At 32.9% G+C, this 23,460-nt stretch overlaps 1 protein-coding gene across 2 annotated transcripts in view; it reads left to right on the top strand.

Annotated features, from left to right (window-relative positions):
- Positions 1 to 5,782: 5,782 nt before the first annotated feature.
- LOC120344868 (phosphatidylinositol 4-kinase alpha-like) overlaps positions 5,783 to 23,460 on the top strand; it is a 33,560-nt gene continuing 15,882 nt past the window's right edge. The window contains exons 1-24 of one of the 2 annotated variants that reach the window (XM_078112989.1): positions 5,783 to 6,087; positions 6,442 to 6,558; positions 7,096 to 7,186; positions 7,929 to 8,096; positions 8,239 to 8,457; positions 8,995 to 9,155; positions 10,037 to 10,202; positions 11,145 to 11,281; positions 13,752 to 13,910; positions 14,595 to 14,793; positions 15,670 to 15,778; positions 15,873 to 15,968; positions 16,618 to 16,708; positions 16,789 to 16,884; positions 17,179 to 17,270; positions 17,740 to 17,858; positions 17,980 to 18,167; positions 18,505 to 18,613; positions 19,135 to 19,280; positions 19,617 to 19,750; positions 20,256 to 20,397; positions 20,814 to 20,914; positions 21,554 to 21,659; positions 22,757 to 22,930. In XM_078112989.1, coding sequence (XP_077969115.1) covers positions 6,010 to 6,087; positions 6,442 to 6,558; positions 7,096 to 7,186; positions 7,929 to 8,096; positions 8,239 to 8,457; positions 8,995 to 9,155; positions 10,037 to 10,202; positions 11,145 to 11,281; positions 13,752 to 13,910; positions 14,595 to 14,793; positions 15,670 to 15,778; positions 15,873 to 15,968; positions 16,618 to 16,708; positions 16,789 to 16,884; positions 17,179 to 17,270; positions 17,740 to 17,858; positions 17,980 to 18,167; positions 18,505 to 18,613; positions 19,135 to 19,280; positions 19,617 to 19,750; positions 20,256 to 20,397; positions 20,814 to 20,914; positions 21,554 to 21,659; positions 22,757 to 22,930 — 3,198 coding nt within the window. In that variant the 5' untranslated portion in view covers positions 5,783 to 6,009. The remainder of the gene's footprint in view (positions 6,088 to 6,441; positions 6,559 to 7,095; positions 7,187 to 7,928; positions 8,097 to 8,238; positions 8,458 to 8,994; positions 9,156 to 10,036; positions 10,203 to 11,144; positions 11,282 to 13,751; positions 13,911 to 14,594; positions 14,794 to 15,669; positions 15,779 to 15,872; positions 15,969 to 16,617; positions 16,709 to 16,788; positions 16,885 to 17,178; positions 17,271 to 17,739; positions 17,859 to 17,979; positions 18,168 to 18,504; positions 18,614 to 19,134; positions 19,281 to 19,616; positions 19,751 to 20,255; positions 20,398 to 20,813; positions 20,915 to 21,553; positions 21,660 to 22,756; positions 22,931 to 23,460) is intronic. The other variant, XM_078112990.1, reaches the window with a different exon arrangement.

Below are 23,460 nucleotides of genomic sequence, written 5' to 3' on the forward strand. Positions count from 1 at the left end.
CTTTTTATCAGCTTAGTTACGTGCAACCCCACACGTTGAGGAACAATCTCTCCATTATGTTTGATTGCGTTGTAATACTATTTTTATATACTGGATAATGTCTTCGCTTTTTCATGGTTAAATTTATTTAAAATTTAAATAGTCATAGATAATTTACAATTCGATTTACTTTCAGGTGAGACAAAATAGGAATTCTGTAGCATTGCACTATAAGCTGAACTGGTGATTTTATTTTCGCAAAATGGCTGCGCTCAAAAATTGTTACGTTGTTCCGGTGTATATGCAACCTGAACGAAAAAGAAGTACAAATAATTGATTAGTAGAGATGAACAGTATTAGAAGAAATAACCCATGGGCTTTTGTAACAGTGAAATAGTTGCCGCGTTCCACTCCACGGCAATATACATTCGAATCCGAATTGAAAATAAATTGACTCCGACTCTAAACTGGGGGTTGCAAACAATTCTGACCCCGACTACAGCTCCGAACTCTAGGGAAATCAAATTTTGATAACAAAATTTTTAGCGCATGTTAGCCTTCAATAATTGATTGTTAGTGAACGCTTGAGAAGCTTGATGCTTTTTTGACTTCTGTTATCACCATTGAATGTCTGAAATTATGATATTAACGATCGAATTCGAAATCTTACAGTTTAATATTAAGCTTCCAGATCCAATGAGAACATGCCGAATTCCTACTAAGTAAGTATTGAAACACGCGAATAAATTGTATTCTACAAATTGGCATATATATTTAACGAAATACCTATGAATATTGGCAAAAAAATGTAACCTAATAAAAAAAAATCCACAAAAATTACGTCAACTTCTTTAGTTTTCAAAGATATGTATAAATTGAACCAAAACGTTTATTTGTTTCACTACTTAGCCAATTATCTCTACCAAATACAGTATTGAATATGGCATGTACTTTCGGATGTAGTTTTTTAGATCCAAGACAAATTGCATACATCATCCAACTTCGAAATATGTCTGGAGAGACGAGGCCAAGGTCATTTGTCCACTGCCATACAGACACATACGCCACAGGTTGTCACATCCGTTTGCCTAATAAAGCATTTTTGAAGAATGGAAATGTTTCCTTCATATTTTTCGAGACTCAATAAAAATGGGAGAAGATATGAGGCATTATTCTCATTCGTGGTGTTTATTTTACTTTCAGCCGAGTCTATAATGAACGCGGTAAGCATAGGAATAGAGATCCAAATCAAAATAAAATGATGGTTGTGGAAAAAAAGATTTTCTCTCAAAATCCCAGGTTGGTTCGGATTTTCAAGAGCTGAGTTATTTATTTCTAATCGGTTTACCTGCTAAAATATGCTGTATTAGAAGACAATCAACATATCCAAAACGAATGACGTCGCCTGAATTGTTATTATTACAATTGTTGAACACATATATGTCTTTACTATACTTTCGTTCAGCCATCCTGCTTGATGCGATCTATCCAACAGACATTTCCCAGCCAAATCCAAAACTATAGATGGCGCAGGACACAGAGTATAAATATCTAGCCATCGAACAATTTTACCATTTTCCGTCACAGCAGCCGCACTCAGCATCGAATCAGTTGGAATACTACCCCACACATCTCTAGAAAACTGTATATGAAGTTCAATATTCAACTGATGTTCTGAGAAGAATACCGGATGTCGCACATTCTGAGTCAATTCAAGCGTTTCTAAAGATGCAGTCGAATTGGTTTCAATATGCGCGATGCATTGTTTGTGGTGATTTTTCCCGTAATCAAAATGAATTTTATATGAGGCGGTACCTGTAGTATAAAATCCTTTACCTCGTGTTTTTCTTTTTTTAAACTTTTTTTTGACAAGCAGAGATTCTGTCTGAAGTTTAGATGTATCCTCGATGTAGGACACAATCCGCGTCCTTCTTTGACTTCAGTTCGATACATCCAAACGAATTCGTCGAGATGACTCGGGCGTTTTCCGTATAAATGGTTTCGTTTCAATTGCCCAAAATGCTCTTCAATTATGCCTTGCGTTTTATTATTCTGGTGAGCCGATTGTACGTTAGAGTTTTTAATTGTTTGATACTTTCGATCATTTGTAACAGTTGTCGCCACTGGCAATGGCAAGTGTCCTTGATAAGGGTTCCTCACTAGCAGAGAGTAAATATAGTAAAAATCTTTTTGTCCACCTCTTGCTTTCATAATGCTGCCAGTAACAACAAAATATCGCGCTGAATCTGTATTCTTTATTTTCTGACTTAATGTTCCCCAATGCGCTCGCGCTTGGAGAATAAGTGTATGCACCCAGAATTCTTTCTTTGTCTTCCATTTTTGATTGCAGTTCTCTCTTCTGAATTTCAGCTGATTTCAAATCCATCTCATTTTTCAATTTTGTTCTTTCATTTTTTTGAACATAACGACTTTTAACACAATGAATTTGATGTTTTCTTTCTCCGGTCACGTGACACGTAAGATTTTTAAGAAATTTACGTTATTGAGGTGTATTAAAGGTATTTGGCTAGAAAACAGAAAGTTTTTTTTCCAATTTCTAAATGTTGATTGGAAAGATGTATAAAGTATAAATCCATACCCAAAATATTTTTTGAGCCCCAAAGGCATTTCTTGTTAAAATTTTTGGATGAATTCAACGATTTTTCAGATTTTTAGGAAATTTATTGCGCTGTATTAAAAGTATTTTGTTAGAAAACTAATCGAGATTTTTTCAAATTTCTTTATTTCATCGGGAAGATGATAAATTCAGATATCCATACTCAAAATATTTTTAAGCCCCAAAGGCAGATCTTGTTCAAATTTTGGGTCAATTTAACGATTTTTCGAATTTCTAAGATATCTACGCTATTGCGTTATATTAAAAGTGTTTTGTTAGGAAACTGATCGAGTTTTTTCCAATTTCTTTATTTCATTGGAAAGATGATGAATTCAGATATCCATACTCAAAATATTTTTTAAGTCCCAAAGGCAGATCTTGTTCAAATTTTGGGTCAATTTAGCGATTTTTCGAATTTCTAAGAAATTTACGTTATTGCGTTATATTAAAAGTATTTTGTTAGAAAACTTATCCAGATTTTTTTCCAATTTCTTTATTTCATTGGAAAGATGATGAATTCAGATATCCATACTCAAGATATTTTTTAAGCCCCAAAGGCAGATCCTGTTCAAATTTTGGGTCAATTTAACGATTTTTCGAATTTCTAAGATATCTATCTACGTTATTGCGTTATATTGGAAGTGTTTTGTTAGAAAACTGATCGAATTTTTTTTCCAATTTCTTTATTTTATTGGAAAGATGATGAATTCAGATATCCATACTCAAAATATTTTCTAAGCCCCAAAGGCAGATTTTGTTCAAATTTTGGGTCACTTTAACGATTTTTCGAATTTCTAAGAAATTTACGCTATTGCGGTATATTAAAAGTATTTCGTTAGAAAACTGATCATTTTTTTCGAATTTCTTTATTTTATTAGAAAGATGTCTGAGGTATAAATCTATACCCAAAATATTTTTTGATCCCCATTGGTAGATCTTGTTCTCAAATTTTGGGTCAATTCACCGATTTTTCGAATTTTTAGGAAATTTACGTTATTGCGTTGTATTGAAATTATTTTGTTAGAAAACTGATCAATTTTTTTTAGAATTTCTCTATTTAATTGCAAAGATTTCTGAGGTATATTTCCATACTCAAAATATTTTTTGAGCCCCAAAGGCAGATCTTGTTCAAATTTTGGGTCAATTTAACGATATTTCCGATTTTTAAGAAATTTACGTTTTTGCGTTGTATTGAAAGTATTTTGTTAGAGAACTGATCATTTTTTTTTCGAATTTCTTTATTTGATTAGAAAGATGTCTGAGGTATAAATCCATATCCAAAATATTTTTTGATCCCCAAGGGCAGATCTTGTTCAAATTTTGGGTCAATTTAACGATTTTTCAGATTTTTAGGAAATAAACGTGATTGCGTTGTAATAAAATTATTTTGTTAAAGAACTGATCAATTTTTTTAGAATTTCTCTATTTGATTGCGAATATGTCTGAGGTATATTTCCATTCTCAAAATATTTTTTGAGCCCCAAAGGCAGATCTTGTTTAAATTTCGGGTCAATTTAACGATATTTCGGATTTTTGAGAAATTTACTTTATTGCGTTGTATTAAATGTATTTTGTTAGAAAACTGATCGAGATTTTTTCCAATTTCTCTTTTCGATTGGAAAGATGTCTAAGGTATAAATTCATACTCCAATTATTTTTTGAGCCCCAAAAGCAGATCTTGTTCAAATTTTGGGTCAATTTAATGATTTTTAGGAAATTTACGTTATTGCGTTGTTTAAAAATTATTTTGTTAAAAAACTGATCAATTTTTTTAGAATTCCTCTATTTGATTGCAAAGATGTCTGAGGTATATTTCCATACTCAAAATATTTTTTGAGCCCAAAAGGCAGATCTTGTTCAAATTTTGGGTCAATTTAACGATATTTCGGATTTTTGAGAAATTTACGGTATTGCGTTGTATTAAATGTATTTTGTTAGAAAATTTACTGATTTTTTTTTCAATTTGTTTATTTGATTGGAAAGATGATGAATTCAGATATCCATACCCAAAATCTTTTTTGTGCCCCAAAAGCAGATCTTGTTCAAATCTTGAGTCAATTTAACGCTGTTTCGGATTTTTGGGAATTGACGGTATTGCGTTGTATTAAAAGTATTTTGTTGGAGAACTGATCAATTTTTTTTCGAATTTCTTTATTTGATTGGAAAGATGTCTGAGATATAAATTCATACCCAAAATATTTTTTGGGCCCCAAAGGTTAGTTTGTTGAACTTCTCCCTTGATCCTAAATGCTTTGTGTGATTAAATGCTACATAATAACGTTCAATTTACAAATCTTCATCTTCAATGTTTCGTAAAGTTGAAACACGTTTTTATGACATCGTATATTTTGCTGCGGGATTTTGCTAGCATTTTGCTTATATGACAGTTGCGAAAAAATTGTCATGCTACGCCCACTAGGTAAAATTGTTGAGCCAGGCCAACTAGAAGTGGGGTCTAGTATAGTTTAGTACCACAAGTACTTCCAGTGGGTGTAGCATAACGAATTTTGCATATGTTATTCCTAACCCCCACCTGAATATGCCATCCAAAATGTACGTCAGTACGACGTCAAAATCACGTCATAGGCTTGCAAAAGTATAATTACGATCGCCCGAAATGGCATCTGCGCCGACGGTCTCTCTTCAATCGCGATCGTTGTGACGAGAAAACGAGAGAAATAGCCTGCTCGATTTCGGGTGATCGTCTGCGCGTTTTGGACGACCATCCGCACACTTTGGTGGGCCTTATTACGCCACTGTGAAGTCGAAATGACGTAATTGTTCGGTGACGTAGTCAGCTGGGGGTTAGGATTGACATATGCAAAAATTGTTGAGCCAGGCCAACTAGAAGTGCATGTGGTACTAAACTATACCGTACTGGTCTGATGGTAGTAAATACTGAAATATGAAATTTCAAAAAAAAATTTATAATGTATCAATTTGAAAATTTATCAGTCAATTGACTTTAACAATATTGACCTTTGGTGGATAGAAGATAAATAAACTGCATTCATTTTCTAACATTGTGCAAAATAGAAAATCATTAAAATGTTTGTCTAAATTATTCACCACTAATTCTGCACTAACAAATTTAATTTCCAGGCTATCAATTTCCAATGGTTAAATGACTTCATTTTTCTCTATTGCTGTATTGACTGATTGACAGATTGAATATTCTCTATTTCATATTCGATGGTATTATTTAGAATGTATAGGAATAGTAAATAACTTGGTTTAAATTGACCAGCATTTGCAACCAGGATAATACAAATCTTGTGTAAATACAAGTACTGTCAGACTGCTGGACTATCAGACTATGCAGCAGTTTATGTTCAATTGTTCCGGATTGGGATTATAACTGTACAAAGTTGTGAATATTTAGCTCACTGACTGCTTTTATCCATGCAAAAACAATGAGCAACTTTTTCTCAGAAGCAGTTTTCAAGTTGTCCTGGGGCTTAGTCAAGCTGGATAATGTGACTGCACAACAGGTGAAATTCATTCAATATATTATATAAAGCTGGTAGCAATGGACTATAGATTATTCAGTTATATTACTGTGTATGACCCACTTCAGTATTGACCTTAATCATTTCGAATAATCTCATATCCTCATTATATCTAGCAAACTTTAGGGCTACTCTTATCTGCTTTCTTGTTTTTTATGTAAGTTGATTTTCAATCATGCTAATATCCAAAAGTCTGTAAAGTATGTATATACAGATATATGTAAAGACTTATATCCAGCTCACCTATGTTTGTTTATTGAAATGCCTTATTCAGTCTTTTGAATCTAAGAATTTAATGAGTTATTCAATTATTATGGTCTTCTTTTCTTTGTAAAGGTTCGGAAATTGCTGTCAATGTGCCCTCAAATTGAGAAAGGCATTCTACGATTGAACCAAAGAAATTGGAACTCAATTGTTGCTCTTGGTGTATTTTTGATCCATTCTAACATGAAGGTAACTTGAAGGAATTTATTGAAATCAAAAATGTTGCCGTTTTGTTGTTGGGAACCAAAACCAAAGTTCTATTCAATTACTGTTAGTTCGGTCTCTTTCAAAGGTTCAATAAAATTCACCTCTCATGGATTTTCTGCCGATTTTTTTAGAAAGTTTGTGCGCTATGCATATTTTTAACACTGTTGTTGCTTCCATTTCCATATATTTGTGCAGTACTTTCTAGTTTTGTATGAAACTGTTATGCCTCCTCTGGACCAAACTTGTTTCAAGTTTTGTTCTTTTGAAAATTGCTAAAATCTAATTTTAAACAATACCAGCAAGTTACATGTGTTACTTAGCAAAAGTGATAACAAATTCAAAGAGAAATATTCTTATTAACTGTAGTCATATCCCCATTCAATCACTGAGTTTTTTTCATTACAACTAATGAATATTATGTTTCTTCATTGCATTGATTTTGCATTTGCTACATCACCCTGAAGTAATTCCTGTGGTCCCACTACTCAGCAGTAACAATGCTCTATTTTCAAATTACAGCATAAAGACATCATTGTTCCATATTTCATTCAACTTATGGAAAATCTACCATCAATAGTTTGGTCTTTAGCTGAATATGGCAATACAGAAGGTAATTATATTCCTTGTTAATTGTAATTGGCAGACATGCATTTTAACTGTTTTAAGAATCCATGTCAATATAGCGGCACATTTACCTTCTACAGAAGAAGCCATTCAAATTCCTGTGCGTAGCCTATATTCATCTCTACCCTTTTATCTATTTAAATATCTCTTATTAGCCATAGAAATTGCATATTGGAATTGATATGTTGATGTTTTTGGGACATATGAATCTGGCTTTCCGATTTCAATAGACAATGACAATAATGCGATCAAAATTTCTCACAAAAATAGCTTTTTACTTATCGATTTTAATCGGTAGGTATGTTGATAGGTATTTGTCTGTTTGTCTGTCTGTTAGATGCACGCGATATCTCACGAAAGCGAGATTGAATCTGCTCCAGATTTTGCATGTGCATTCATCATATGTCAGACCAGAAGCCTATTGATATTGGATGAATTATGTCGTATAATTAGCGAATTATTAATTGATTAGTGATGGGACACAAGGTGTCACTATGGAGTAAGAGCGCTGTTTTGGGCGATCCCCTAACTTGCGATCGATAAGTCTTCGGTCTCTGACCGATATTCTTGTGTTTACTTCAGGCAAATCTAAGTTCTTAGAAGATTAATAATATGGGTACTTTTCAATAGGCATTTCAATATATTTCTTTAGTGAAAATTCTTATTCTGCCTTAACCATTATTTAGTGAATGAAAATATATGTCAACAAAACTCTTTTTTGTTTAAAGGGAATTTGCCTATGCCTGAGCGGTATGCTTTCTTTTTGAGTGTCATTGTTTCTGACATAATTACATATTCATGTGTAAATGATGAGAAATACAAAGATGAATTATTAAAAGCTATTCTATCTACGGTAAAAACATTGACAAAGAAAATCAATACACAAAGTAATAAAGGTAATATAATTTTGAATGACACATTTTGTTTTATTGTGCTATCAAACATTTGTACACTTGACTTAGCCATGAACAAATACTGTTACAAAAAAAAATTACATTGTAATTTATTACCAATAAATTTTGTACTGATATTTTGCAGATGCTAATGTACTCTCCATTGTAACAATTCCCACTTTGGTCGGATTGCTTCGTGGTTTTGGTCGACCCATATTTGAAAATGAACCTTTGCTTACTGCTGTTTTACCCTCATCAAGAAAACCCAAACAAAACATATTAGTGAAAGGCAACAAAACATCGAGTTTTTCTTTCAACGGATTTCGTGATATTATGTCAGACTCTAAACAATGTGTGAAAAGTGGTGAGTGTCACCTAGAATAGAGTGGATCCAATTTTTCTGATTCATTTTGAACAAACAGCTATGAATTATGAATGGTTGATTTAAAATTGTAGTGAACGTAATGGCTTTTTCAATTTAATACATAAAGTTATCATTAATCTTTATATCATTCTTCAAATCTTTTTAAAAGAATTATCGATATCGAAGTTTTATTGTTTTGAAAATTGCAAAAACTAATTTTAAACAATACCAACAAGATATTTTACATCTGTTACTTAGCAAAAGTGATAACAAATTTAAAGAGAAATATTCATTCAAATACATCAATCTTTATATGATTCTTCAAATATTTTTAAAAGAATTATGATAACAAAATTGCTATGTTTTGTGGCTCTCTAGCAACCTTAAAAATCAATTTCTAGTATTAAAAAGAATACAACATGTGCCTTCTTTCCGTAACAAAATTGTTTTTGAACTCGTTCAAAATTGTAGTATAGAGCTGTATAATGCTGTACCAAAAAAAGATTCGAAGGGTAAATTTTTTTTTTCAAATTTTAGGATGTCAGTTGGCGATTGATATTTCTAATCAAATGGGAGCAACAGTAGGTGATTTATACAAACAACACAACAACCAAAGTGTAAACAGAAATAAAAACTCAAAAGATGAAAAACTGGAATCATGGTTCAATGATGAACAACAAAACGAGTTGTTATCTATGGTAAGTATTGTCAAATTGAAAAGACCTAATCGTAAAGCAATTCATTGATGGATATTTCATACAGCGTTTTTCACACTCTGTGCAAGGCTCTTCACAGTCACTAATATGTAAATGGGCATTTGAAGGGCTGGAAATGTTTCGGTTCTGCATTGCCCAGATATATATATTACACTCGGATGATGTGGCATGAGATTCGACCACACAAAAATTCAGGGTTTATATTTGTGGGTCGTATATTTATGGACTTTGTTTTGACTTATGATATATTCTGTGATAAAGTGATTTCAATAAGAATAATTCATAGAAAATGAAACTGCTGCCCTATAGTGTAAACATTCATCCCATAATATGCTTTTGTATCACCTCTTATGAAAATTTATTGATTAATCATAATGTAGCATCTCATAAAATCTCTCAGGAATATTTCCCATATTAATCAATAATTAATAAACACTTCTGTTCTGTGTCTACTTTATTGCCTGTAAAGTGACAACTGTTGTAATATTCATAAGGTAATATGGTTCCTTACTTATTAATAAATAGATAAATTTTCAAGGATTTTTTTTTATTTATGTTTTGGTTGGACCTGGTCAAATCAATATTTTTGTATTCTTATTAGTTGTCTATGTCAGTCCCTGCTGAAGTAAATATACGGTAATCATATTATGTTTATATGAGATTGAATGCTATTTCATTTTTTTTTATTCTTTGGCCAAAGAAGTTTGACTGAAATTTATTTTTAAAGTTTCATAAATCTCTGCCAAAAATAAGGGGAATAATGTTTTTTTTTGGTGGGGGGATTGTATATCTTGGTTAAATGCAGATGATAATGTTTTCAAAATCTCAATATTAAACAGTCTGTTTCACTTTTCCGTTCATAGATTTCCACAATCTTGAAGCCCGAGTGTTTATCACATTTGGATTCCATTGCAAAACATGTATTTAGTCATGACGATGGAACTTCTGGATATATTTATGAATCTTTCTCTCAAGTGTTAATTTTATCTTCAATGAATTTTACGAGGGATTTCTTGAATTTAATATCAGGTTGGTAGATGTTAATGAATATTTTCCTGAGCATTGATTTTCTTGTTTAATTTCGTAATGTTGGCTATCAGAAAGATGTCAAAGATGACTTGACAATTGATATTTCGGCAGCCTCTCAGACACCTTATTTCACTCAGATAGATTTTCATGCATGGTTGCAAATATTGGCACGTTTTTGTAGTTTCGTTAGCTATTTGTCCTTTTTAAGCTGTGTTTCTAAACTTTTGATATACCTAAATCAATGATCAATGCCTATGAAGTTTAGTTTTCACGAAAACCCTCTGGATATCATATAAGCAATAAAAAATGATCAATGATAAAATATTTTTGTGTGTCAGAGAAACTTACCGGTACATTGCTTTGAAGCAACTTCTTGCATGCCTCTCATTGGTTTTCACCACCCCAGGCAATTTTATTGAATTCTTAATTGATTGTCATGGATGGGATCTCAATTATTCTAATTCTATAAATGCCATCTTTAGGTCAATTCAACAACTGGAATATCTCGAAAAAAAATATCATAATGAATTTTTGGTCTCAAGTCAAGACTTGCACCTAAATGAAAAAGCTGTATCATCATATCAAATTTTAAAATTGCAAAATAATTTTTAATTTCAAACCATGCGTGTATTGAAAATATCCGTTTCATCTTGACATCTAGCTGAAATGCAATGTCCAATACGTGCTGAATTGCAAAATAATAGCTGGCAATTCTATCAAACCGGATAGAATGATTTTTATGAGATTTTAACGCTTCTGACCTAGACAAAGCATTAAAATTACCCATAATTTGAAGGCCTATATTTTGGAAATGACCAAAACTGGTGTGCTGACTCCTGTATATTAACTAGATCTTGAATTTAAAACTTTTGAATCAAATTCAGTTTTAGAAATTATTTTCAATCACAATATTACATTTACAGTTTATACTTTTTTTGCCAGTGCAAGGATCACCACTGCATGAAGAAGCTTCAAAACTATCAGAGAGTGTTTTCACTAGTACCTATTCCAAAATTGTCTTCCTGCTTAAAGAGAAAGAAACGCTTTCTGCTAAAAAACTAGACCTTCTTGTCTTAATGGTAAGTTTCAATTTATCATTGTAGCATTGTGAGGGATATAAGGTGGGTCATATGGATCAAATAGGACTAGGGGGGGGTGGGGCTATTTGAGTAGTTTTTGACATTTGAACTGATGTAAAATCTGAGTGAAATCGATTCTCCGTGAAATTATGGTTTCATTATAACATTCTGACCTTGAACTTCCTTGCATAACAGTTTGAGTCTTATTCAATGTATTCAAGTCACCTTAAAATGCAATTTTTTTTTGGAAGTCAGTATACTCAATTTACCTCATTTTTCGAGGATAATTGAGTATACTGACATCTACCAGTTAAATCAAATCTAAGAAAGCCCTAGAACCAAATCAAAGACCTTCATGAGAAACTTGGGTACATATAGTTTATTTTAAAAAAAAGTAATTACAAAAACCTTGGAACATAATTATCTGACATCACTTTAAACTTGGTATGATAGATCGCGATTATGGTTTTCATAAACTTTTTACCACAAATAGGCTTTCAGTTTAAATACGAGTTCACTATGGACTAGAAATGGGTGGTTTGACTTGGCCAACAACTTCCTTGATAGAGATACTTTTTATGTTCCTATTTTGGGTTAAATCTAACACAAAATCTTTGAGCTCTTTCATACACTGGTATCATACAAAGTTCATTTTATATACATTGGTGAGGACAACTTGGCCAAGGAATTCCCTTTCTCCGTATTTCAACCAGCCAGTCAAGGTCTTGATTTCATTAATGTCAGAATAGGCTACTTATAGTTAGTCCTCTGTTATAATCAGCTGTACAATGTGAGAATTCTGTTTCATATTCTGTCTCATCGTCAATAAAGCCCAATCTAATTCTGACTCTGTTACTACTTTTCTGAACTAATAGTATGATCTTTCTCTTTGCTGCTTTTCTTTTTTCTACCAATCATATCCGTTTAAGTCTCTCCTATCAGTATAACGGTATATACTTTCAACTGACGTTATATAGTTTTCGCCTGAATTCTTTTTCTGGGGCGGCTGTTTTTTTATTATTACTGTCTTCGGAGATGACAGTGAGTGTGATTACGTCAACTAAAGCCTTTGTTAATGCACTAAGCTTACTGGTGGAGTAGGACTCTGTGCTTGGCTTGTCCACAGCTTTCTTTTTTACTATTTTTTTTAGTTACAAGAAAAGAACTGCTTTCTCAAAATCCTACGATTGCCCATTGTGGATTTACACTCATATTCATGAAAAATAGAAGCCTATATTGAAAGATTGACATGATAAAGGCTACAAAAAAGTGTTAGGGTTCAAAACAGTCACACAGAACCTCATATTTCTGTGTTATAGCAGTGGGAGAGGCCATTTATGCATATACCCGATTTACCCCACGGTAAATTTCCGACAGACTCAATTTACCTCGATTTTTTCAAACATCAATGAAACAAAAAGTCAATGAGTTACACAAAAATTATCTACTGGGGCAAAGAGAGTCTTTACTAAGGTACTAAAAGGCATCACAAAAAGTTTAAAATATACTATCAGAAAAGTGTCACATGAAAGTTTTCAAAACAATTTTTTTCGTGAACAAAAAAAATTTCACATACAAACATCTAAAACAATTTTATCATTAGTAGGCAAGTGAATTATACGCAATGAAATGGAAGCATAGGATATGAACTATTGTTGCTACAAAGTACAAACCATTCACTCAACATACAAAAAAGTTAGCGAGGTTTTTATACCTTGTACTCAATTAACCCCATATGCTCAATATACCCCCCCCCCCCCCCCCCCCTATATATTGTATCAAGTTCAACCAAGATAACAAGTTAAGACAATTTTAAGACAGAATTAAATTATAGACTGAAACTCCTCCTATGTGGCGTAGTTATGATAGTTGGCATATTGTACTTTTGGCGCTCCAGAAGTGTGTGTACCAATATGGAGGTAACTAGTTTTGTTCGCCTACTTTACATCAAGTTGTGTAAAGGCCAAGGGACTAAAATCTATGAGCAGGGGGTATGTTAACTTGGCTAACACAGACAGTCCCCGAACTCGTAATAGAACTAAAATGAGGAAAATCAAAATCAAATTATGGCCTAACACTAACCTGGTACACACTCTATGGGTGGGATGGCTTCTTTAGTAGTTAAAGCATTTGACCTAGGACCTAATTTGCCAAGGACACAAGTAATAAATATCGGGTTCATATTCTGTGCCACCTTACTCAGGAATAATAAATTAAGTAGGCAATGCCGAACCCGAAAATTTCTGTTCGTTTCAAAACCGTTTCCAAAATATCATCAATGCTTTCTTGTACAAGGCTTTGTTCTGAGTGAAAGCAGGAACAGAAAATCTATATTCCTCATTAAAAATTTCAATCAATTCAAATTAAGTGAACAACTGCTGTCTGAATTTGTGACAATCATTCCACCTTCTTATGGATCTTTTATAGTTTGAACGAGTTTCCACAATTCAAATTTGAGTCTTTTTTTCAGTGTCGAGCGTGTGCAGCATGTCTTGATGTAATATTATTAGGATGTAAAGAATACAAACAATGTCAGAGGATATTCGTAAAAATGACTGATCGTCTACAAACTTCTGAATCAACGAGGTTGTTCCTAGCTCATGTTCCTTTGTTACTGAGATGCCTAGAGGTAGGTGGGACCTCCTGAAGTATGCGCATCAAGATGGCGCACAACCTGAACTCAGGTTGTGTACTAGGTTAGGGTTCAGGTTATGCGACATCTTGGTGGCATACTTCAGGAGTACCTGTAGGTGCTTCTCAACATCATTGCTCATATTCGGCTAATTGACATGTTTTTACTTCATATAACTATATCGGAACGAATTGCTTGTTGGAAGGAATGACAAAATTATATCTGCCTTGCAAGTGGGGTAATTTCAACCATAATGCTCAAATTTTATGGACATGACGGTCAAATGACTGATATTTTCACCACAATGTCAGTTAAATTCCAGCTGGATGTTAACACAAATATTATGAAGATTTGCCAGTACATTATGTATGCCATTGAAATTTGGGGTGAAAGTTTCAAAATTTACCATATGGGGTCAGACTCCATGTTGTAGACTTCACTGAGGGTGTATTAATATAATGGGGCTTACAGGGCTTAATCAAACAGGGCTTACCAAGGCAGAACCATTTCATGCCTGGACCACTTGTCCAGAGTTCTCTTCTGAATAAAAGCTATAAAACATTTTATAAACATCAAATTCCACTCCAAAAAATGATAAACTATCAAATATATATATGTATTACTATTCCGTTAATAAGTAACTTGTAATTTTGAATGTCTAAATATAGAAAATCTTTTTAGGGCCTCGGTGATGTAGTGGAGGCTTCCAATCAACATTTCAAACAGGTTATTGATACTTTGAGAGAATTTTTTGTCAACCCTGCACCTGTGCTAATTAAATTAAAGAAACTCAAAGATTCCGTAGATTCTGGAATCACATCGGTTACTGGTGTATCCGGTACTATTCCAAGAAAGAAGAAAAAAGATCCACTGTCGCCTGGTATGTATTTTACTCTACTATATATCGAATTTTGCCGATGGGCATTTTCTTACATTACTGGTTGCCAAGCTATGATTCATTTGAGTGTTTGGGGTATCCAACAAAATTAAAATTCAGTTAGAGCGGTCATTTTTAGCCGGGGTTCCATGGACCCCTAGGGTTCCTCATGTACAATCGAGGGTTTCCTCAAGTTTACACATTCGAATCAAAGAGTCTATATTAATATATGTATATTGTTTTAATATAATCGAGTACACAGGTATAATATAATCAGTCTAATAACTGTGTGTTCGCTTGTGTCCTCTAAAAAAACATCAGGTGCTCCGCGTTGATTTGTTATATAACATTTTTTGATCGGCATATTTCATGATAACAAATATAATCAAATATATCAATTGCACAGGGGTTTCTCGAGCATCTGGAATGTTTTATTGGGGTTCCGCTCCACCAAAAAGGTTGGAAACCACTGGGTGATATCTCAAAATTAAAATCTGTGATGACCACAAATAGATTTTATGAGAGATCTGAATATAAAATTTCTTTTATAAATATAATTACAATGCCATTTATTTCATGTATGACTCTATGCAATATCCAAGCTTGTTTGAGATATTGTTATCATGAAAAGGCCCAAATTCATTTAAGTGAATTTTGCATGGCGTAGAATACAAATCCTTCTATAGCTTTATTTGCCATAACAGAATTTACTTTGATTACGTGATTTTATTAATTATAAATATATTTTTTTTTTATTTATAGCACCCTCAGCCCTAATTTTGTAGTATTTGTCTTTGGGGTAACTTTGATCTGAAAAATTTGAATTTTTTTTTAGGATTTTCGTGTTGTAATAAACTTGGTTCTTTATGTTATCAACAGTATCAAGTCTCACATCTGCCAACAAAGTTTTCACAAAAATATCAAATATCGAACACAATGAAGATCCTTATACATTGATCAAGGATGTTGCAATTCAGAGTGTATGTCGGTAAGCTGTTGAAATGAAGTGTGACATTACCTAGCCTTTTGTTGTCAATGTAATTTGAGGGGGTTTGATTTTTATCATATTCTTTCGTATTCAGAGCTCTTGCAGTTGGCATAAAAGACGATCCAGAATGTGTTCCTGCTTTCATATCAGCGCTATCAAATAAGATATTTTCTCTGGACGTCAACAGCAGGTATACATTTTGCTCAATCTTTTTACATGCCATTCGTTTATCACTATATTGTGCCTAATACCTCTCGCGATAGTACTACCTTGAGGTAGATTTTACGCTTAGTAGCTGAAGCGAACTATGTTTGGTGTGCTGTAGCCAAAACTTTCTCAAAAATTATATTTTTGACCTTTCCGTGTTCACTGTCACATATTATGAATGGTGAAGAAGCTATTCCAAAAAGTAGTAGGTTGCACCCTGTATTCTTATGTTTGAGTTATATATTAGTCTTTGCAAATTTGCTGGTTATTTTTTATTATTGTCACGCATGAAACATAAACATTATACAATTACCTCACATACACTTGTACGAAATCTTGCTTCATAATCAACCTTGCCAAACAATTATAAAATAAAAAGAAAATTACCGTAAGCAGTTTTATCAAAATAGCCACCACTCAAATTTTGATCTAATCAAAATTTGAATTTATTGCTATCAGGATTAAGATTTTTCTCAATTGAAATTTATTATTCTGTAATAATGGAATCTGTTAAATTGTATGACAAAAAAATTGTTACACTACACCAGGATTCAGGTTTCTATTAGATGGTATATGATTATTTAGCATTCAAAATTTCTGTTACAATTATCAAAGTTTTTTTCTGTTTTCAGCACCTCACAAATTGTCAGTATGCATTGTGTGGAAGTAATGAGCCGAGTTGCAGTTGCATCAAGAGAATGGATAACTAACATCACTCCACAGGTGAATTTCTATTTCAATGCTAGACTAGAAAAAGTTTTTCTTCATCTCTCGAGTAATAATTGGTTTGTCTTACATATCAGGTTGTTGCGACTCTTCAACGTCGGCTACATTCACCTCCTTCATCATTAGATGATTTAATTGTCGATCAATTCGCATGTATTGCTGTTCTAGGGGAAGTATGAATGAATAGTGATTTGCATTTTGTTTCAAATACTGTTGTAAACGAATATATGTTCAAATATTTTTCAATGTTATATAATAGATTATAATATCTTTTTCTCCAATCTCTTTCATTTTGGTTGCGTTAACTGAAAATTTCGAGTTCAGCTTATTTTAACATAATGTATGTTTAACTTCGTGATAACAGTTTTTTGTGATATAAAATTAATTTTTTGTCAAACTCAATACTTTGGACATTGTGGTCTATCAAGCAAATGTTGTATTTCTGATCAGATTAAAATTACCTTCAGGATAAGCAATATGAAGAAATCCTCAACATGCTATTGCAGCTATGTGTTCTCGATAACGTCCCAGAATCACCAGGCAGTCCTGGAGAAGTAAAGTAAGTTGTATATTTACGAAAATCATTTTGAGCTGTCATTGATTTTTACTGGCAATCAATGTTGATTTTGAATCGTTTCAGTTGAGCTTTGATTTACATCTTTTTCAGACATCAATAATTTTAAAAAGAACTCAAACTAATAATGAAATTGTCCTTCTGAGAAAAGTTTTCCGCTGTCGTACTCTGTTGGTTGTCAGGGTACCCTCCAGATAAAGATTCTTCCTAAATCTTCAAACTAATATTTTGCTACCTCAGAGCCTTTTCTCTTATTTTAGTGACTTAAACAGCTTCAAGTTTCAGATTAATAGGGATTTACTGGCAACTAATGCACCAACCTAATTCTATATAATTTCAGTAGCTTTTTTTATTTCAGTGATATCGCATAGCTTTTTTCAGTGATTACTTTTGAGTGAGTGCGTGAGTGAATTTTCCTAAAAAAGCTTCTTCTGTCTGTATTGCTTTGATTTAGGCATATTTCTCCTGCAATTACAAATGCATTGGCCAACATTGCTTTTCACATTGGTAAATCTGGACCAAGGAATGCAATCTGTGATACAAAGGAGACTGCAAAATCTGCACAAGACAATGGTTAGTCTACTTTCCCATTTGATAATACAGTTTTTATTTTAATCAATTTGCATAGCTCTACTCAAAGTCTCTATTTTCTTTATTTTAAATCATTTTCTCAAATTACATTATCTTTTTATAGGAATCAGTAATGTATTACAAGATCTATTGGTCCATCTTCTTCAACTCTTTGTTCAAACTGGTCTGGAAAGAAAGAAAAATATCCAACCCACTAAAGATAAATATTCAACAACAGCAAGTTATTCTGAATCAAACTGGAGAATACAGAACGCTGATAACCTTGGCATGTTGTTGCCTGTGATTGCAGTGGTGAGTATCTAGCTTTGTAACATCTTTTAAAAGTAAATAGGAATTGATTGGTCTATAAAGCATTACAATAGATCAGAATATTATGATATATGCAGAATGTTATGAGAATTTGCCTTAAACTGAATTTGCCCATTTTGAGAATTTAGATAATTTTTGCGGTAAATGCATAATTTCGTATTTTACTAAGTATAATAGAATATTCAAATATTATACTGTCAGACTCATTAATCTTATGCTTTTATTAAACACCCAGCTCAAATGACAATAATTTATCAGGAAAATTTTTACTAAAACCAAAACTCCGTCATATCCAATAATGGTGATATTTTTCATTCAGTTGATGAGTCGTCTTCCACCTATTACATCACCAAAACCAAGATTATCCAAACTATTCCGTGACTTCTGGCTATATTGTGTTGTCTTCGAATTTACAGATGAACATGCTGGTACTTTTCATGTTATGATATTATTTTTTTGTTGTTTCAAATTGTGTGATTGCTTAGAATCCACATGAATATATTTTACTCTAATATTTATATTGAACTTTGTAGAAGACTGCTTTAATTGGTGGGCCAATCGTTACCAAACAGATGTGTCGAAGTGGGGGCGTATTTGTGTGCTGTAAAATATTTTATGGTAAAAATTTGAATTTAAACAATTTTGTAAATAACTAGAATGCCCACGATTTTGTAGAACTTGTATTATATAGAATGAAATTTTATTCTTTTGTTGCATTTATTTGTAATTTCAAGGTGAAGTTCATCTTTAAGGTAGATAGATTTTAAAATCCTGTGTTCCAGTAGAATTTTTGCCAAAAAATAAGTCTGAATTGGGCATACACGGTTTAGCTCAATGTTTGTCTCCCTTGCCTATTTTATAAACCCAGTTCTTGCATCGGTTTTTGTACTTAATTTTTTTTCTTTTGGTGATCATTTTTTGTTTATATTTATTCTATTTTCTCACTCAGTGACATCAAATTATTGGCCATTGGATTGGTTTCAAGCAGTTTGTCTTATATCAACAAAGTCACCATTACTCACATTTCCTGGTGGAGATCCGTTACGTTCAGAACTCAAGTATAATTCAGCACTGAAAAATTATGCTGTTACTCAGGTAATAGAAATTTTATATTTATTTTTGGTCTAGTTAGCAGAAACACATCTCTTGCCATATTTTGGTTTTTCTTCATTGAATCATGTCAGAGATGATAATGTACTGGGGACAACTGGTGGTTGATACCGAAGAATGCATTCTTTCGAATACTTTAAAGAAAAATGAAATATTGAATAGATTCTGAATTATGTCATGTTAAACAGATAAATTTACGAGAATATTTACGCCAGTCGAGAGTCCGTGCTTCACCTTGTGATTGAGTTTTTGTCTTGCTGTCATTTTTCCTACCATAGCTCAAATCAATATCTCAATAGTCTATTCCTATTTATTTTTCAGAATGAATTAATAGAGATTCGTGCACAGATTTTAAAATTACTTGGAAATCCAACTGATATCACAGCTCTGGTGAATCAAATGGAATTTGGATATTGTGCTTATCTTCTATCTGTGTTTAAACTTGAAAGGTTGAGGTAAGTTCTGCACTTTTATTTTCTGTAATTAGATTATGATGCATCAGGAAGATAATTTGAATGTATTAGTGTTCAAACAATGGCAATTTTATTACAATATGTACTGTTGTACACATTTAATACATGTGCTAACTGCTAAGATTTGTCTGATATCCCCAGTTGCACCCATCCCTCAATGATAAGTGTGACAGATTTGATCATTTTATATGTTATTATATATGTTGGCATCACATCTTACAAACCCTGGGTTCAAATCCCATGGACACCACCTCATCTAGGGCGATATAAATTAGGTGAAGCAGATAGATTGCGTCCCTTTCATAAGAAGGTGACTCTGTATACATAACAGTGGCTATTTGTATGCATCCGTGTTCGAAGTGATAGGCATATAAAAATGTTAGTTCTAAATGCGGACAGATATGAAGTATTTTACAACATGCATCTTAATATCGACCCATGATATTGCATTACTTGTATTTAATACTGTACTTTTTGTGTTATTTAGAGTTAAAAATGCAGCAACGTACACAATTGATTGTTTATTTCAATATTTGGAAGATCCAACAGTCAGAAAAGATAAATCAGAAATGTTTAAATGTATTCATGCTGTGTCTGATTACATGTTCAAATTATATCTGGACCAGTTGGTAAGCAGTTTAAAACCAATTATTTGTAAATTAGTCCTCTGTACTATATTATATCAAGCTTGATTATCATTAATCTTTGGTAACTTTGTAGTTTCTCCTGGTACCAGAAACTGAAGGTGGCCAATATGAAATGATTTTTGTTGATCTTTCGAGCATTTTAATAATTAGATACCAAGAAGCCTATGGATTTTTTTTTACTGATATATCTGTCAATATCTGAAAAAATATGCTTTTGGAAAAAATGTTATGGTTTTTTTTTTCACCCAGTGCAAATTATTTACTTTGTAAGGGTCAATCAATACCTGAAAAATTATGCATGTTTTAAATATTTCATTTTATGAATACTTTGATACTTTTCCATCTTCATTAATAATATTTAAATATCCAAATTCTTGTGACTAAGATTTCGATTTCAGAGGAAACATAAAGAATGTGAAGATATTCTTGTAGACAACGCTCAATTTCTTTTCGTTAAATTCAACAGTCCACAAACAAGAATTAGAAGGACAGCGGATAGGTAATGGTTTTAGGGTCTAGTATAGTTTAGTACCACAGGTACTTCCAGTGGGCGTAGCATAACGAATTTTGAATATGTTATTCCTAACCCTCACCTGACTATGCCATCCAAAAATTACATCACTACGACGTCGCCATCACGTCATAGGTCTTGCCAAAGTATAATTACAATCGCCCGAAATGACATCTGCGCCGCCGATAACGAACTCGCTAAAGCCGGTGATCTCTCTCCTATCGTGATCGTTGTGACGAGAAAACGAGAGAGATAGCTTGCTTGATTCCGGGTGCTCGTCTGCGCGTTTTGGACGACCTTTCGCATATTTTGGTGGGCATTATTACGCCACTGTGACGTCGAAATGTTGTAATTTTTGGGTGACGTAGTCAGGTAGGGTTAGGATTGACATATGCAAAAATTGTTGAGCCAGGCCAACTAGAAGTGCATGTGGTACTAAACTATACCAGACCCTGTTTTTATTAGTCAAAATTCGGTGTCTCGAAAATGTCGAGCCCCGCTTGTCCCATGTGTCTGGGCGGACACATGGGACAAGTGGGACACAGCATTTTTGAGACACTCGTCAAAATTTAAACTTTTTTATATTCGAGATATAACTCTACAATCAATGCTTTTTGTTTTATATAGGTATTTGTCTCTCTTGGTTGAAAGATTTCCTCATGTACTTTGGAACAAAAAAGTTTTGTTTTATATGTTGGACCTACTGCAATTGTTGTCTCAAACATCTGGAAATGTGAGTTACTAATTTTGTACATCAATTTTACTCAATCCTTATCATATTTTTTTAGATATTTTGAACTTGACCTCTCTTTTAAATTTATGCTATAAATCACTCGATAGTCACTCGTACCCTATTTAACCTGATTCAGACGCCCAATCGTGCCCAATTTTGAATACATTTTTATTAAAGTCATACGACCCCCAAAATTTACCCAATATACAATAATTATATACCATTGGAAAGGTATTTTAGAGTACTATACGCTAGATGTCACTGGAGGACCGTAAACTAAAACACCTCTTTCAAGAGGTCTCTCGTAACGTCAAAAAATACCAAAAATATTTACACTCTCTCATTCTATCAGCTGTTGGACGTCTATACCTATTGTAAAGCTGAAATGTAACTATACAGTTGACTGCACATTGGTTTTCTCTTTCATATGATACTAAACGCTTTTCCATAGCGCGCGTTGTTCAATCGTTTTGGAAATTTTCCGTTTGAGAAGTCACCACATCGAATCAGGCCAGGCTAAGCTTGATAGATCGATCGGTTGTTTGTTTGTGCTTTATCGCGCTGAAAGCTTTTGTGAGTCATAATAAAACATTTATTATGAATCATAAAAGCTTATAATCGTCAGACAAGGAGAATTTGCGAGATAAAACGCCTAACTTTTTTTCGGTGAGGCAGCTGCGATCAAACGACTCGATATTTTTATAACTTCCTGACGTTGTGAGATGTCCACTCTCCTATGTTATGTAGCATATAAAATGACCTTCAAAATAAGACCTTATCATACTAGCTTTTGTTATTGGTTAGCGCGCAACGCCAAGGTTTATGGAATCATTTTCTTGTTGTGCGACGTTTTTATATCGCAGCGGGAAGTACACGCGTGATATGTAAGCGAAATTTTATCACTTCTAAATGTCATATAAGGTTCATTCTCATATCGTTGTGTGGGGAATAAGATTTCCTTTCAAGCAAGACCATAACAAACATTCCAGACCTCATGGTATACACACAGCATTGCAAAACGTCTGAAACGTCGCGCATGCGTCAAACCGGGAGGATTAGGTTAATCATTATATCTGATTTTCTTCTTTCCTATTCAGGATTTATTCAGTGAAATTCCTCCTCTCTGTATTCCTGGTTCAAGATTCACATTTCAACTTCAAGACTCATTGAAATTGCGAGAAAAAATTATCAAAGATTTTAAACAACATTGCGGTGGAATCTTAAATGAAGCTGTAAGATGGGCTCCATCATCAACTACCAGTCATCTACAGGTGGGATTTTGAAGATATATTATCGAGAATTTTGAAAATGAATTGATTAATATCAGTGCATTGAGAATTATAGTGGTGTTAGGATATTGTGTATGAACTTCAGGTCCTTTCTCGTTGTTTACTTTCTTTTTTGAATCCTTATAATGTGTTAAGTTTGTTTTTATGATAAAAAATTTTTAACTTGGAATGGGACAATATTATGGATGGAGCATCCAACTGAAATATTATAAATTTTTCTTAATTTGGGCAAAAAATTTTCAATGTGGATTTTACTGAAATATTCAGTCCTCACAACTTCTTGTGTCCTCCTAGCTTTTTGTCTAGAGCCGTGGCCGAGATGATAACAACGAGAGATATAAATGATACATCACCAAAAATAATCTTGTATGCAAACAAAAAGTAATTATTTAACAATTTTTCACAGTTCGAGTAATCGTGATATTTAAATAAATTGACGAAAAAAGATATAGTTATAGTTGATATTAATATCAACATACCTTATTATTGAGAAATTTTCAAAATTTTTGCAT

The sequence above is a fragment of the Styela clava genome, chromosome 5 (assembly GCF_964204865.1).
Source record: "Styela clava chromosome 5, kaStyClav1.hap1.2, whole genome shotgun sequence".
Lineage (NCBI taxonomy): Eukaryota > Metazoa > Chordata > Ascidiacea > Stolidobranchia > Styelidae > Styela > Styela clava.